The sequence below is a fragment of the Suricata suricatta genome, chromosome 9 (assembly GCF_006229205.1).
Source record: "Suricata suricatta isolate VVHF042 chromosome 9, meerkat_22Aug2017_6uvM2_HiC, whole genome shotgun sequence".
Classification (NCBI taxonomy): domain Eukaryota; kingdom Metazoa; phylum Chordata; class Mammalia; order Carnivora; family Herpestidae; genus Suricata; species Suricata suricatta.
The window spans coordinates 83748228-83765796 of record NC_043708.1 but is presented as its reverse complement, the minus strand read 5'-3'; the positions used below and the strand labels follow the sequence as shown (position 1 = coordinate 83765796).

Here is a 17569-nt window from a genome sequence, read left to right as displayed (position 1 = left end):
AAATTTAAATCTGTCAGCATCAGGAAAAATAGCAAAATACTACATTTTTTAAAAAAGAGATTTTATATTAAGTGCAACAAACTCGTATTAACAACACTCCCCGTAGCATGTATTGAGTGCCTACCGAGCACAACCTAAGACGTAGGTAATATTCTCAACCCTAATTTTGCAATGAGGAATGTGAAACACAGGGAAATGAAGGGACAGGCAGTGAGTGGCTGAGCCAGAGCCTGGGCCTGTGTGGCCTGACACAGGGCCATGACACTGTGGTCACAGCACAGGTGCTCCTCTGCCCTGTTGCCCACAGGCGTCAGGGGTGCAAGAAGTAGGCAGAGGCCCCTCCCTTCCCTACTCTTTACCCCTTATTTTTAGCTCCCTCAGTCCTTTGCTGACCTGACACTTTCTTTCCATCTTTTCACCTATTCTTTCTAAACCTTTCCTCTCTGTCAGACTCTAAGACGCCCTCCCTACCTCCACTGCACCTGCGCCTTCCCCTCTTGTTTTTTTGCTTGTGTGTACTCCCTCCCCCAACCACCACCACCCAGCCCCTCTGGCCCACCTCTTTGTCTTACCCATTCATCTGATAAACATTTCCTGTGGGCCTGTCCTGTGAATACAAACAAGGCAAGGCTTCCACTCTCAAGTGATTGTTTTTCTGAACCTACAGTTCCCAGTCTTCCTTGGGTCCTGCCTGCACAATGGCCGCAAGGCCTCCTGAGGCCCACCCTCTGCGGTAGGCAGGCTGCCTTCCCTCACCACGTCTGCCTGGGTTAGTGCGGTGCCCCTGCCAGGAACCGTGTTTTTGTGCAGTGCTGGCATTTCGGTGTTAATAACCACCACCAAGCACTGATGACAAGCAGGAGGAAAACCAGCCCCATGGCTTCACAGTTATCTCCATTCAGGTTATTTTTAAACAGCTTTTTGCTGTTGCACCTGGGTTGAAGGACATTCTGCTTGCGGCCAAGTGTCAGGGTCGTGAAAGACCGTGAGGAGAGGACAATAATAACAATACATTATTTGGAAATGTTTGCAAAATGTAGACTTAGTTTATTCCTTGGGCCCAGGTGTTCACACCCGGAACCCTGACTCTAAGAGGTTTAAGACAAAACTGCATTTCTTGTTCGGGTCAGGGCTCATGGGGCCCTGCAGAGGCCCCGCTGTTCTTATTCTTAGACCTGATCAGACTGAAGATGTGTGCCAAGAAGCCAAAACTTGAAAGTGGGAATAACTAGGAGAGCCTGACAGCCACAGCCCCCACTTGGATGCCTCATACTAGGTGCCTGACCCTGACCCCATGGCACCATGGGAGCCGTGTCCTACATGCACTTGTGATCAACATCCTGGCATAATTTTCTGGCCACTTGAGCACATTCACACCCTGACAGAGCAGTTTCTCCCCTGAGGCCCCTATCACGAAGGAAGTTCCTCGGAGAGAACTCAGTCCATCAACCTGCTTTCTGTGCCCCATGCCAACCAGGCCCTGGTGGTGCTCATTTCCCACGTGAGGGAGCCATGACCTACAGCTTCTCCCCTCTTTGCTCAGCAGAACCTCAAGCCCAGTATTTACAAACCAATAGTAACCAGTGGCCAGGAGGCCTCTTTGTGGTTCAGGCACCACAGGACTGATGGTGGCTATTCCCCTTAGCTGCTTGCTTCTTACATTTTCTTCAGCTGAACTTTGTGAGGGAGCCCAGTGTGTGGGGCCATTGTAATAATAACTGCCATTCATTATCTCGTTCTCTCTCTCCAATAACAGCTTTTTTGAGATATAATTCACATATGGTAAAATTCATCTTAAAGAATGTAATGCAGTAGTTTTAGTTTTAGTAAGAGTTATGCAACTACCACCACTATCTAACTTTAAAACATTTTTATCTCCTTAGAAAAGAGATATCTATTATCTCTTTTATCTATTAGCTGTCACTTTCTCTCTATCTCCCCTTCCCCACAGCTCTGGAAACCAGTAGTCTTTTGTTCCTATGGACATACCTCTTCCTTACATTTCATACACATGGAATCCTACAACATTCGACCTTTTGTGCTTGGCTTCTTTCACTTAGCACAATGTTTTCCAGGTTCACCTACGTTATAGCAGATTTCAGTACCTGCATCCCTTCTTACTGCTGAGTAATAGCCCATTGTATGGATACTCTACACTTTCATTCATTTATCAGTTGATGGACAGACATTTAGATTGTTTCCCACTTTTTGGGTGTTATAAATAATCCTGCCATGAGCATTCACATCCAGGTTTCTGTGTGAACGTGTATTTCAGTTTTCTTGGGTACCTACGAGTAGAACTGCTGGGTCATATAATAACTCTTTTTAACAATTTGAACAACTTCCAAACTGCTTTCCAAAGTGACTGCACCATTCTACAGCGTGTGAGGGTTTGCCATTCTCTTTGGATGTTCACAGCAGCCTTCTAAGATTGGTTACAACTTACAGTTAAGGACACTGAGGCGTAGGGAAGGTAAATAGCTTGCCTATTATGTCCAAGTGCTCTTCCCTCTGTGACCTACTGCAAAGTGCTAACCCTGTCTCACTGACAAACAACTGCTTTTCTTGCCCTTCCACCTGTCTGCCTATGTCACCCTGATGAGAGGCCTCTCTGTTGCAGGATGTGTCAGGAAATGCTGCATTTCTGGCCTTCACTCCTTTCGGGTTTGTCGTTCTGCAAGGAAACAAGAGGGTCCACTTCATTAAGTGGTGAGTATCTTCATTTCCAAAACGGGCTTTTTATACCTCACCAACTGGGGAGGGCTATGGTTCCCATGTCCTTTGTCTGTGATTGGGCAATTATGGTTCTGAGCCCTCTCCAAAGCCTTGCATCCATAATGATAACTGATGGAGGTAGTGGTCTCTGCCTAGGAATCCTGTTCTTCCAAAGGGGTGTTCCTGAGAGCCAACAGCCTCTCCAGAGAGAGACAGTGTGGAGGGCTGACTTCTGGGTAAGATCAAAGACCTGGGGCTGCAGCCACTGTTAAGGAAACAAAGTCCTTGGGACAGTCCCCCACTGAGGGCCATAGCATCTGCATGGGTGCTTACTCCCTTATCCCCTGGCCTAACGAAGGAGGAGCTTAACCCTGGGCAGACAGAAGTTATCCTGTCTGGCAAAACATCCTCCTCAGGCCAACCCCCACTTTGGGCACAAAGTGCCCAAGCACAGATGCTGCTCTGTCTCCCTCCTGTCCCTCTTTACGCCTTAGGTGTCTTCAGCCTCCAGGAGTCACATCCCCACCTTTGCTCCCCTCTCCCTTCCTCCACTCCCATATCTAGCAGGCAAGAGCCACTACCTCAGCTGAAGCTACTCTGAACTGCTTCCTCTCTACCCTGTCAGTTCAGGGTCTATTCTAGCCTGCTCTGGGAGCTGATGCAGCACAGACTGGCTTGTTGATGGACATCTGGACCATGCAAACTTCTTTCAGCCTCATCAGAACATGCTGTATGTTCTACTAAGCCCCTCTGATTTTTGGACCTTTTTGGCCTTATACTGCCAAGTCTAAGCTGGCTAACTCCTCCCATGGGCTTGGACAAATGGCTTACCTTACCCAGCAGAGCTCAGCTCCGGAAGCTTGCTTGGGTCTTCATTCCTTTGCCTTCTCCAGAAGAGCTGATGGGGAATCTAAGGACAAAGCTGCTTCCTGGCAAGCTTTCTGGTGGGGGTGCTGCAGAGTGTCTATCTTCTTTTGTCCTCCTGAGCTCCCCCACCGAGCTTGTGGACAAACACCACCTTTCCAACCCTAATGCTCTTGTGCAGACTGGCAATATGATCATCAACCAGAGTGCTAGTGAAAGTGCTCCCTGCCCACCCTCCCCACCAGACATGACCACCCAGGTCCCATCCCCTAGGAAAACAGCCACTTCACAAGGCAGGTTGCTGCACTGAGTAACAGGGTACATCCCAACGCATCTGTGTGCAAGGCTTTTTGAAGCTGGCTCACTCACTGTGCTCTCTGGGTAGCCATGGTGAGGGTCTGGAGTCCAACAAAATACTTTTCAGAAAGAGACAATGAGTAGGGTCAGGGCACCGCTCTCCCAGTGAGGAGCCCTTGCTCCCTGGATATAGCTGGGTTGTCTGATGCTCCTTAGATGGCCCAGATCCTGGCCCACACTCTGACCAGGCTGCCTGTCTCATGAGGTCCCTGGTAGGGAGTTTGTGTAGCTAGAAACAAGTAGGACACACTTGTTCAGGGACCTGCAGTCCCTAAAGTATCCTTCCTCATCCAGAAGCCCTGATGCTCACCTGATTCTCCCACAAACTTTTCATTCGTTATTACACTTCTTCAGGAAGTCTGCTTTTCATTGTGTCTCAATTTTAAATAATAGATGTAAAACCCAATCTTACTTCCAACAGAAACTGTCCTACTTTCCTATCTTGCTTGTTGAAACATAGATGATCGGTGTGTTCTTTTCCATATTAATCAACTGATACTTACTGTATTCTGTATGTGTATGAGGGAGACTGATTAATTAGCAAGGAAATCAAGCAAGGAAGGAATTATCATGTGCTTATATCAGCTCAGAACTGGTGGTCAGAGTTGTGAGCTCTCATCTGTACCCAGCCACGATTTCCAGGAAACAAGTGACCTTCCTCTGTCCCTTGAGATTGTCCAGTAGTGAATTGGGTACATGGTTCTCACTACCTTTCTGCTATTTCCTAGGATATTGAGGAAATCTCGCTAGAAATTACAAAGAGGAAGAACCCAAGTGGAGGCAAATAGGCCTGATCAGAACTCCTTGGGGGCCCAGTTGGGTACAAAAATAAGGATTCCACCCCCAGTGAGATGGGAGGGCCTTCAGGCTCCAGGGGGCAGCTGTGTCAGGCAAATGGAAGAGAAGTAAGGAGTGACCGATGCTAAGGCCTAGTTCTCTGGCTCTCAGGGACATCCACCTAAGACCCCAGTCATTTTTCCCTTTTGTAAATGTAACCAAGGCTGAGAGCAGTATGTGAAGGTGAGGTCTAAGCTGTGCCATGTACAGTAACCATGTCACTTCTTCTGATTTGTGTCTGTCCCGCGGGTGACGTACCCCAGTATCCTGTTTGCCTCTTTTACTGCAGCCATTCACTGGGCTGGTGGCTTCAAGGATTTTTCTACAAAAACCCCTAAGCCCCTTTCCTGGTCAGTACGCTGCATGACTGTTCCATGTAATCTGTTCTCTCTCTTTGGTATGTTGCCCCGCCCCCCCTTCCTCAGATCGTTTGACATTTGTTTGCATTAAACTGCATTTTCCATCCAGTGGCACAGTCACCTGAAAGACTCAACTCCCTCAGAACCTGGTTGCATTGTTTTTCATTATTTGCTGTATCTTGAACTTTGGCCTCATCAGCTACCTGTGGCATCTTACGTTTGACAGTCCCATCCAGATAATGCACCTGCATTATGAACCAAATCCTGAAATGGCCCAGGACCACTCAACCTAGACTCACTTCCCATGCAAACGTTTCCCTCTTACAGCCACTGTTGATGAGCCCGAAATCCTCCTATCACCCTATTATTATGGTGTGATTGACCAGAAAACTGTGGATTGAACTGTTTCAGCAACTGTTCTCTAAAGCCACTGCGCTGCTGTCTTGTTTCAGTTCTAATTTTGGCTAAAACTGTGTCTGTGCCTGGAGCCCCTTCCAGTCAGGGTGGGCTGTGCATCTACGAGACTTAGCTATGAACAAGCAGCCCCCGACAAGGTGACAGGTGTTCTCTTTGTGCTTATAGGAATGAGGTGACGAAGCTGAAATTTGAAGGAAAGACTTTCTATTTATACGTAAGTCAGAAAGAGGTGAGTGCTGGCTTCTTTCTCTTCAGGGAGGGCTGGGGCGTGGGGTGGTTCCAGAAGGCCAGGGCTGAATGAAAGTGGTATATCCAGGTTAGAACTAAGCCAGCTGAATGAGAAGCCAAGACTGGAGGTGAGGGATGGAGAAATGGCCAGGCCATGGAGCCCCAGACTTCCTCAGGGATGCTAGTGACATCCAGAGGTTCCATACCTCCAAGAAACACAGACACTAAAAGGTTCTTTTGCTTCTGTAGGAGCATTCCAAGATAACAAATTTTTAAAAGGAAGTAGAAAATGCAGATGACAAGAGCACTTTCTCTGGTGAGGGCTTTCTTGGTTTTCCGTCTGTGACAGCTGAGGCTTACTGTGATTCGACCTGCCACGTGTGAACTTACTCTCTGAACTGAGCTCTGCCCCAGCGGGTCCTGCAGGCCTTCTCTTCCAACTAACCAGCCGTCAGGCAGCCCCTTCCCCTATCTGAAACCTCTTCCTGCAGCCCCAGGGAGCCCTCAGACAGCCCAGGGGTCAGTGTCCTGGCCTACTTCACCCTTCACTTCTCCATCTGCACTCAGCTGTTTCTATGTGGGATTTTTTTGTAGGAAAAGAAAATTATTCTCACATATTTTGCTCCAACTCCAGAAGCCTGCAAGCACCTCTGGAAATGTGGAATTGAGAACCAAGCCTTCTACAAGTGAGTAGACACACGTGATGAGGACTATCTTTATCAGAGCCAGAGTCATAAAAGCTACTTTTTAGAGGAATGGGCAGGAAAGTTTGAGAAACACTGAGAAAGGAGACATAAGATGGCAAGGCTAGCCTTCCTTAATAAAACCCAGACCCTTTTCTGGATGTTTGTACTCCCTGGATGGACAGAGCTGAGGTCTAGGAATGTGTTTCAGCAGAGATGCCCAAGGGGTCTACCTCGTGATATCCTTGGACAGTTGCCAGTGGCAAAGCAGTGAGGGGTCTTTTCAGGGCAAGGCTTGGGCCAAAAATAGCCCACGGGTATCTGACCTGAATCAAGTTGGCCCTGCGGAGCCATTCAGAGCCACAGGAGGCCCAGAGTACAACAGCTCGTGAATAAGCAGGCACAGCCCAGAGTAGTTCCCGAAGCCTTGGGAAGCCTCTGGGGCTTGCTCACCAGTGGGTGCCCTAGTGCTGAGCTGGAGTTGATGCCAGCCCCTCCTCGTGTGTCACTGCCAGAGGTAGTCCCAGTGACAGAAAAAATGCCCAGGAGCCTGAGTGGGGGAAGCTGGAAGAGGGACAAGGACTTATCTGTTAGTGAAAAGCCAGCTTTGGGGCAAAGGGAAGAATTTTTTTTATCACAGGATTTGTAAAGTATATGAGGTTTCTGTGCTATTTTCTTTAAGAAAATGGTTATAAAGGCATTAGGGAACAAATAAATAGCCCATTGAGAAACTGGGGTGATGCCAGATGAAGTATGCTTCACTAAAACCCTTGGTCTGGTTCTAAAAATGGAATGCTATGATTTATGCTTTAATTAGCTAGATCTTAATCAGGACAACACAAGACAAAATTTGTGGTATATTCTGCCTCTGACAAGCCACAGTTCTCCCTCCAGTAACCTCCAGGACCCTGAAGAGAGAACTCTGAGCTACAGGGGCACCACTCTCCTCCCTAGGAAAAAGACGTTGCTGCCTGCTGGCTACTCTGGGCTGAGGCGGGCAGAACTGGGCCTCCCTCATCTAGGGCCACAGCTCCAGAGGCTGTTTCTTGGGCAGGCTTTCTGAACTGCTTATTTCTATGCATTTGACACCACAATCAGGGATGAACTGAATGGGCAGCCTGAATTATAACCTGAGTGGGCTTCCTTCTTCTCTTGAAGATGACACTCCGAAAAGACTGACGCATGGTCAAATTTCCCTCCTGTTCAGTCCATGGCTGTCTGAAGGAAGCCAAGAAAAGATGTCAGCACCAGTTTTGGAGACTTTTGTTTTTCTATTTGTGTCAGGGGAACAGCACTGTGCTTCTAAACCTATGACCAAACTCAGTTTCTGAGTTATTCTGTTAATAAATCCCCACACCTAACTAGCCCTGCCCAAGACCCACACTGGAAACTGAGGCTATTTACCACATTTCCACTGATTACTTGATGTTCTCTAGTAAGTGTTAAAGCCTCTAGCCTGGGTCAGATCCCCAGTTATGCCAAGTCTTAGCAGCAGCCACTTTGGCATCACTCTGGCATGTTTTACACACAAATCCCTGGCCCTGCCCTTGGCCTCGTGCTTTGAAGAGAGCCAGGTCAGACTCAAGGCCAGGCGCAGGCAGGAGGGCAAGTAGGCTTTCAGCTTCACAGAGCCCTGAGACAGGTGTGCATGGTCTCCCAGGAACTGCTGTTTCTTGGATTTTGGGGGCAGCTCCCTAAATACTGACTGCCTGCTCACAACAGAGGCCTCAGACCCAGATTGGTTCCTGGCTAGATCAGCACTATAGGCACCTCCAGGGCATGTTGTAAGCTGAGTCAGTCAGGTTGGGAGGCCTCACTCTGGGCAGCTCTGCCCCACTTCCTTTTTCTAAGGGTGAGAGAGTCTATGGCCTTACCACCCTGAATGTGCCTGATCTCATCTAAGGGTGAGAGGGCCATCTGGGATCAAAGAAGTCACCTAAGAGGATATTTTACAGTGCTCTTGGCCTTCCAGAGTCTCCGCGCCAGCTGTGCACAGCCTTGAAAGTGATGTTAATAGGTATTCTGGGAGAAGGAGGATGATTCCAAGTTCAAATGAATGACAGAACTTGTATTGAAGTTAAGCTAGTTTGCCCATTTCAGGACTTCTCAGAGTCTTTAATATGATAACATGCTTTAGGACTCTCCAAGAGGGAGATGGAATAGGGAGGGCTGCCCCTACTCTCTCCTCCACCCACGATTACCCAGACGTGAATCTTCAAATACTAGGGCTGGAAGGGACTCCTGAGGTCAAGTAGTCCCAGATCCGTCATTCTGTAGATAAGGCAACCAAAGCTAAGAAAGGAAAAGAAATTCACCCAAGGTCATACTGCTAACAAGTGGCCTGAGATTCTATTATTCCCCCAGGCCATTCACCCCTAACATTTATTCTCAGTCCCCCTGGCGAGCCCCATGAAGCACTCCTGGGGAGCCCTCACTCTCCTGACATGAAAATGGGTTTCAACATGACTGTCCCCAGCACTGAGGCTGTGAGCAAGCCTTCAGGTCCTAAAGGAGAGTCAGAGACAAGCCAGGCTGTGAAGGGCCTTTTCCTGAAGAGTTTCCTCAAGTAGCCTTTGGAAGGAGCTGGGAATGCGCTGCCTTAGCCCATGAGGCAGTTGCAGGCCATCTGTCACACTGGACTTTGCCTTGCTGCAGGCTGGAGAAGTCAAGCCAAGTCCGCACAGTGTCCAGCAGCAATTTATTCTTTAAAGGGAGCCGGTTTCGATACAGGTAAATAGTGACAGTAAGTAACTGTTATGGACCTATTTTTAGACCCCTCTCTGGAGAACAGTGGCTCAGTGGTCCTTATCCTTGAGAACAAAGGAACTGGAAATCTCCAAAAAAGCCTGAGGTTTCTATCCAGTTCTCCTGGTCTCCTAACCCTTTGACTATTTCTTTCCCTCCCTGCCACAGTTTGTCTGCAGGGTTTAAAATATATATCTTCTTCTGCCCTCACGACAGCAGTGAAATAAGAACTGAAGCGGTGATTCTTTTCATGTCTGTCTAAAGATTTTTTTTTGCAATATTTCTGGAACATGCTGGACAATGAGCAATCATTTCTAAATGAAAATGGAAGATACCAAAAACTCCAGAGAGAGAGAGAGAGCTCTCTAAGCTAAGCTATCAGGACATCTAAGAACTTACCCTAGCAAGCAAGCCTTTCTCAGTGACCTAAACATTGGGAAGGACTAGGCCAAAATGGCTATTTCCCAGTTCATCCAAAGTATCTAAACTCTTAGACAGGAGCCCAGTGCTGGAACACCGTCTCATCCCTCACTGTTTGTTTTATTACACTACTTATAGTGGCCGAGTTGCAAAGGAAGTAATGGAGTCAAGTGCAAAGATCAAACGGGAGCCACCAGAAATACACAGGTAGGCTGCCAGGGACTTCCTCCCAAAACCAGTTCCAGCTCAGATCCCAGAATCTCCAAAAAGGCAGCAGTTTCAGTACTATGAAGATTCTGGGCACAGTGGCTCACAGCCACAGAAGGGGAAGAACACAGCAGGAAAGTTCCCCATCTCAGCTAACAGCCTGGCGAACTAACAATGGTATCCCTGACCCTGACGGAGAACGAGGGAGGGTGCAATACCCAGGACCACCTTCCTGGATACTTCTCTATGTCCTCCCAAATTCTGAAGTGGCCAGAGACGATGGAGGACATGTCCAAACTGCAAGATTTCCTTGGTTCTGGAATCAACCAATTAGAGAGAGCCAGAGATAGCCCCACAGGCCTGTCTCACTAGGTCTAAAATAGTTTTGGGATCCTTGCTTCAGGTATAACAGAACATCATACATATCTCCTAAGCCTAGTAAGATCCAGAAAGAATATGATTAGCCAGGACAGCTAGGGTTCATCAACCAGCCTGACCTCTGGGAATGGGAGCATTACTACTCCCTTCACATGGTGCCCCCTGCAGCAGCGGTCTCTGTCAGAAGTCCGAGGAGGCTACCATGTGGGTTTTCAGGAGTCTGCTTATCCTGGGGCCCTACTCCCTGACAATCCTGCCCAGAGACCAGAGGCACCATTGCTGCACTCAAGCAAGGTTCAGATGGGTCTAGAATATAAGGAGGTGGACAAGTTTGAAGCAGTGTCTCTGACAGGGATCCAGGGACTAAAGGGGGAAAAAAGCTGGTATTAAAGATTTTTTTTAAATAAATAAAACTTAACAGAGCCAGTCAATTCTAGTAGCTACTCCTCAACTCTGAGTCCTGATCACATCTGTGCATGCACTGAATTAACAAAGTTCTCTTTTCCTTTAACCTCAGAGCAGGGATGGTTCCCAGCCGCAGCTGTCCCTCCATAACCCATGGGCCAAGGCTGAGCAGTGTCCCCAGGACTCGGAGAAGAGCTGTTCACATCTCCATCATGGAAGGTGAGCAAATGCTCTGGAGATGACCATGGGGTTCCCCCAAGTTTTGACTTGGACCAGTTCCTCTCAGGGGCCTTGAAAAGAAGTGAATTTGTGGCAGGGACAGCAGTAGGTTTCTCCAGCAGAAGGGATAAGGTTTTGTGCAGTGGATGGAACACCAGCTAGGTGTCAGGTGAAGGGTAATCCCACCCAGCCCTGCTGGGCTGTAGTCCAAGGCGGAGTTTAGATCTGAGAAAGCTGGGGCGGACCTTTGGGAGGCTGTGTATGTTGTAGGTATCAGGTTCCATGCAGTTCTGAAATTGCTTTCCAACAAGAGGATTTTCACTTGTTTTTCAGATCAGACCAGTCTCCACAAATTAAACCCTCAAGGTGGCTGAGGCAATTAACCAAGAAATGAAAACTCTTGGTTCTGAAGCATTCCAATAGTTGCTACCACCTTCTATTTCAGTTGTAGGAATCTGTCCTCTTGCTATCTCAATTCTTTAACGTGACCTCAGGAAATCTAACACGCCCCACCTCTCTCTACCCTTTCCTCCCTTTGGAGGAGGTTGCGGTGGGATGAGGTGGGGCGGGCGGTATGGAGACAAAGTCTGTGTTTCTTCACTGAACTACATACTGCAGTAACTCAGGCTGATCCCTCTCTAGTCCTTGGGTAGTTAGTATTGTTAGGAGACTCGCAGAATACTGCCCTCATTGTCACGGACTAGGCTGCCCCAGGCTGGATATAGGTATGAGTCAGTGCTTTCACTGCCAAAGATGGATGTCTTTGTAGGACCACAAAAGATCTCAGGCAGCAGCAAACAGCAGCAGGTTTGCTTCAAACCTATCCTGGAAGGTGGGGAGGGAAGACTTTGTGCCTTTTCTGTTGGAATGCTGATGAATGAAAATAAAGAACCACATATGTTAGGAAGGACATTCTGTTGCTCCCTCTGAGGATCCATGGGTTTGTGTTTAGGATTTTGTGGGTGACTGACTTTGCATTGCTTGAGTTCGGTGTAGAACTACAGCCTTAGGGGTTGAGAATCCTGGCTGAACAACCACCTCAAGTACTATACTTTGAGTATCTTAGTTGTTCTGCTTTTGTTTTGTTCTGTTTTTAAGCTTATTTATTTACTTTGAGAGAGACAGAGAGAGAGAGTCTCAAACACTCTCAGCAGAGAGCCTGACATGGGACTCAAACTCATGAACCATGAGATTATGACCTAAGCCAAAATCAAGAGTCAGATGCTTAACTGACTGAGCCACCCAGGTGCCACAGTTGCTTTGTTTGTAAAATAGGAATACTTTCCTTGTGTCCCTGTTGAGTTGTGAGGAAACTGATGTACATGGAAGTACTTTAAAGAGATTAAAGCACTGGGGCTCCTGGGTGGCTCAGTCAATTAAGCGCCTGACTTGAACTCAAGTCATGATCTTGCAATCCATGAGTTCAAGCCCCATATTGGGCTCTGTGCTGACAGCTCAGAGCCTGAAGCCTGCTTCGGATTCTGTGTCTCCCTCTCTCTTTCAAAAATAAATAAACATTAAAAATTAAAAAAAAAAAAAAAGATTAAAGCATTCACTGGACAGGCAGCAAGCACAGTGCCAAGAGGCCTGGTCAGGAAGTCAAAGATGAGATTCAATTCAGAGCTCTGCCGTGTACTTTTCTGGGGCAGGTTGCTTAACCTCTCTGAGCCTGCTGCCCCCACCCTAGAGTACAGTGTGAGAGTGGGAGGGTGCCTAGGAACTATGAAGCATAATCGCTCTGCAAGATGTGAAGTTACTGAGGTCTGTCATCAGACACAGCCTCCTGGTTTTTCCTCTGGTCTTAGGTTGAGCAGGAGAACAGGGCACAGCTCTCTCTGTCCCTCTTCTTGTGGGGTGTTCATCTAAGGAAAGTAGAATGAATTTCTTCTCTTTTGAGGAAACATAACTCTCCTCTCCCCATGGCCCTTCTTTCCATCCATCCTAAGGTCTAAAGTCACCAGCTTCAGCCCAAATTTCCTGCAAAAAGTCAGAACAGCTGTCCTTCTAAAGAAAAAGGTCACCCTCTGGAGGAAGCTAGCACTAACGCGGGTATAGGGAAGAGCCTCATGCATTTGTTCTCCAGCATATGGAAGAATGTCCAGTAACACCCATGTTCCCAGAAAAGGGAAGACTGAGGCTATCCATGTGGGAATACAATCCATTTGCAGTAGCCACCAAGCAGTTAGCAGAACAACTCAGAAGCAGGAAACCTGTCCTAGAGCTCTCCCAAGACCAGCTATGAGGCTGCCTCAGTTCCCAGCCAGCTCTGCCTGTCTTCTCCCACTGCAGCAGCAGGAGGCTCTTCAGCATCGGAAATAGTCCTCTTTGCTTGTAAAATGACAGGGGAGGGTGCAGCAGGAAAAGGCCACCAAAGAAGCTATTAAATCATAGACTTCTAGAACCAGGGCACTCTCTCACAATGTGAGCCTCCCAGAAGTTCACACCTGGCAGATTATAGCACAGCAGGCTCCCCTGTGCCACTCGGAGCCAAACTGCTGCTCACATCCCATGCCTGAGACTGCCTGCGGATGAGCACAGCCTTCATCCCCAGTCATGGCCTTCAGCCTGGAACCCATCAGATTTGGGAGGGCACAGGCAGAAGCAGCTAAGAACTGCCCCAGCAGGAATGACACTAACAGAATCAGAGTGAAGGGAGGCAGATGGACATCTGGTTTGGATGTGGGGAAAAATAAAACTATTTTAGCATTTAAGTGACTCTATCAGTCAGGGATTATCAAGCCTAAGGAGATAAAGAATGGATTATTTCCCAGAGTTGAGCTACACCATCTCTCGAGAGGGTTTTCACCTTTCAAACACCCAGCAAACAAAGCTGACCCTCACTGTCCATCCACCCAGGCAGGGAAGGGCTGAGAGCAACATGATCGGGCCTTAGAAGAGAGGCGCTAACCACCAAAACCCCCAGGAAGCGATGGACATTTGAACTTGGTTCATGGTCCATCAGAGACTGTCTTTTCTAGATAGTCCAGATGGCACATAACATCACTGAAACGATTTGCCTTTTCCAGGGGAAAATATTTGTTTCCTATCTTTAAAACAATGGGAAAATTGCAAAAACATTAATATAACACTACAATATGAATGAAACTATGTAATCCCAATGAGCTGGGACCCTTAAGAAGATAACTGTACACTGCTTGGCCCTCCCCTCAGCCCTCAGGGATGCCAAGATACCACGTGTTATTAGCACAGGCTTGGCCAGAGAGGATACTCAGGTATGTTGGTTCTTATCCATTGTGCCCTGTGAGGGTGAGCTCAGCAACAGAGGGCCCAACAGTGTACAGCCCAGCAGAGGATGGGACACAGTCCATTTCCAGCCCCAGAGCTGACACCTCACACTTCAGAGCCACCCCACCCAAAGCCAAATGTCTTTGCAGCTTCACACCATGCATTTTCTGGAACTATGTGCTTCTCCCTACCCTACAGGATTGTTCCTTGCCCTCTCTGTACCTCACTCTGAAAAGTCTGGGGCCCTTACATGGGCCTGTGGGAAATAGCCTCATGCTGGGGAAGCATTGCTTTTTATGGCTATAAGTGCTTCTGACTGAATCCAGTCCACTGATAACCTCGGCCTCTCAGAGTTGTTCATTCTCTGAAGCTCAGCCTACTTTGTCTCCAGAGCTGACATTCTCTCTCCAGCACGGGAGGCACTGTGAAGGAGCTGCCATGTGTGAGGTCAGCAAAAACCCTTTGTCCCTAGTTGTTTTTCCATCTTTTTCCTCTGTATCTCCCCTTCCTGGCTGGTTTCTGTAAAGAGATCAGCTGGTTTCCACTGAAGAAGTACCTGCTTTCCTGGGCCACCATGGGGAAGAGTCTGATTAAGATTCACACCAGAGTCCGAGTTCAGCTCCGGTTGACTAATCACTGCCTCCGGCCACTGAGTGTGCGCATCCTGAGGATGGGGCCCCGGCTCCAGGGTAGACTCCTGACCACTGTGCCCCCTGGCCCACAGGAAGTCACCTCTGGGCAAGGCAAGCAGCTGGAGCATGTCCAAGGTAAAGAAGAATCCTCTGTTTTGCTGTGCCATTTGCCAGATCCCACCCACCCATGGTACCTACCCACTCCGTCCCAGAGTAACAGGTTTGATGAAGGGGTTCGGGTGGGTGATGGCTTCTAGTGAGCCTGAGGTTCTTTACAAAACTAGTCTGACATACATACAGGTGAAGTCTGTTGAGAGAACAGAAGACTAATGTTTACTGAGTAATTTTGTCAAGCAGTCTACTAAAATGCATACATATCCATTATCTTATTTACCAAGAGCACCAACAACTTATTATAATGTGGTTTCTGGTGTCCCTCTGATCTGTTCTCTCTGATATAACAGACTTTGCCTCTCTCCTTCCCCAGCAAGCTTAGGGCTGTTTATAGGCCAAGCTGAAGTGCACTGAAGTGGCTTCAGCAGCTAAGCTGGTCATATTTTGGAAGATCTGACGGTCACAGGTGTCTTGGTGAGGGGACAGCCTCTAGAAAGGGTATGAGGATTATGCAGAATTTAACAAACAAAACAGATGAACATATGGGAGGGGGAAGGAAAGAAAGGGAAACAAACCATGAGAGACTCTTAAAATTAGAAAACAAACTGAGGGTTGATGGAGGGAGGTGGTGGGGCAATGGGCTGGATGCATGATGGGCATTAAGGAGGTACTTACTGTGATGAGCACTGGGTGTTGTAGGTAAGTGATGAATCACTGAATTGTACTCCTGAAACCAATATTGCACTGTATGTTAACTAACTAGAATTTAAATAAAAATGGGAGGAGGCGAGGGAGGAGCAGAGGACCCAACACATGTGTGATCAGAGCCTGAAGGTTTCTGTTTTATTAGGGGCCCATTACACCCAGGTTCATAGTCCTCATGCTGCTTGTGCAAATGCAGGAATAAGGGAGGAACACTGGGGGGAAAATATCAAAGGAGCATCAAAAGCACTGGAACAAGGGGCTGGCTCTTAATTTCACATTATTTCACAACAGTTTCTTGGGCATTTGAGACCTAAATCTAAAGCAGGTGTAAGCTACTAACTTAATTCATCCAGGCCCAGAATCCAACTACATGAACATTAGCATCAGGAAATAGAAAGAGGCTTGGAGTCTATCCTTACCTTTGTCATTACCAACCAACCACCTGACTTCAGGCAAGCTCTGTAACCTCTCAGTTTCAAGGACTTCATGGAAAGATAAAATGAAAGCACTTTAAAAAGTTAGTTTAGGGGCGCCTGGGTGGCTCAGTCAGTTAAGCCTCCGACTTCGGCTCAGGCCAGATCTCACATTCGTGGGTTCGAGCCCTGCCTCAGGCTCTGTGCTGACAGCTAGCTCAGAGCCTGGAGCCTGCTTCCGGTTCTGTGTCTCCTTCTCTCTCTGCCCCTCCCCCTCTCATGCTCTGTCTCTCTCTGTATCAAAAATAAATAAAACATTAAAAAAACTAAAAAAAAAGTTAGTTTAAAAGAGTATACAAATTTAAGACTTTAGCACAAGGGTAGAAAAATACAACTAGGACCATGAGGAGCTTCTGAAAGCAGAAGTTGAGAACTGTGGCAAATATACTTACTTTTGGTGAGGTGATGGGGAGACTACGTGGATAGCAGGGTGCTGCTGTTTCCACCCCAACCCACCTCATGTTTATAACCAATCCCAGGATTTGTTCCTGGGGAGAATCCTTAACTATACTGATGCGGTGATGGGCTCCAGCAGGCTGAGTGGGCAGACTGCCTGGGAGCAAATAGCTACACAAGAGAGCCAAATACAACTCACTACTTCTGAAAGGTGACTGCTACCTTTTAAAACAGACCCTTGGGGGTACCTGGGTGGCTCACTCAGTTAAGCGTCCGACTCTTGATTTTGGCTCAGTTCATGATCTCACGGTTTGTGAGATCAAGCCTCACGTCAAGTCCTGTGCTGAAAACATGGAGATTCTCTCTCTACCCCTCCTCTGCTTGTGCTCTCTCTCAAACTAAATAAATCAACATTCAAAAAGAGAGAGAAAAAGCCCCTTGGGCTTCTGAAGTTAGCCCTAATCAACCCTCATTAGGTCAAACCTTTACGTAGCTGGGAATCTGATCTGGTCTGCAGCAGTTCAGGGTCAATTTCAGAGCACAGAAGAGGACTGGCTTCTCTTACCATAGGCCACAAAGGCAGGGAAAGACACAGCCACTCTGGCACACCAAAGATACCCAGGAATGAAAATGCAAACACTGAACCTGAAACAAGAAACCATTTTCTTGGGAGCATTGTGATGTGAGCCATGCTTGATGACTCTGGGCTCACATCTTCTGGCCTCCGTGGCTACTGTTTAGTTGAGGGAGTAACCAGCTCCTGTTCCTTGCTACCAGAGACTGAGCACTGAAAAGGGAAGAATGCCCATCTCAGAAAGTAAGGAGATAATGGGTAGTTTCAGGGGTCAGAGAACCCTTTCTCCTAACAAATGTAAGAGAATTTCCACCTTGATCCAACAAGATGTTCTCAAAGACCACTCTGCAGTTTGGAGTATATAAAGATAGGGGAAGTGTCAGCATACCGCGGACCCAGCTCATTCTAAGATGGAAGGGAGCCGAGCTACCTGCCAAGGGCTATTCCCCTTCTCCATCAGAAAACACTTAAGATGAGGGGAGTGCTTGGGTGGCTCAGTTGGTTAAGTGTCTGACTCTTGATTTTGGCTCAGGTCACCATCTCCAGGTCATGAGATCAAGCCCAGAGTTGGGCTCTGTGCTGAGCATGGAGCCTG

General features: G+C 47.7%; 1 protein-coding gene across 5 annotated transcripts in view; it reads left to right on the top strand.

Moving 5' to 3' along the window:
* FRMD5 (FERM domain containing 5) overlaps nt 1–17569 on the top strand; it is a 311540-nt gene that overhangs the window by 289538 nt on the left and 4433 nt on the right. For 4 of the 5 annotated variants that reach the window (XM_029951358.1, XM_029951357.1, XM_029951359.1 and 1 more), the window contains exons 8-13: nt 2621–2709; nt 5715–5778; nt 6372–6463; nt 9116–9190; nt 9764–9832; nt 10728–10834. In XM_029951358.1, coding sequence (XP_029807218.1) covers nt 2621–2709; nt 5715–5778; nt 6372–6463; nt 9116–9190; nt 9764–9832; nt 10728–10834 — 496 coding nt within the window. Of the gene's footprint in view, nt 1–2620; nt 2710–5036; nt 5124–5714; nt 5779–6371; nt 6464–9115; nt 9191–9763; nt 9833–10727; nt 10835–17569 lie in introns of all 5 variants that reach the window. The other variant, XM_029951360.1, reaches the window with a different exon arrangement.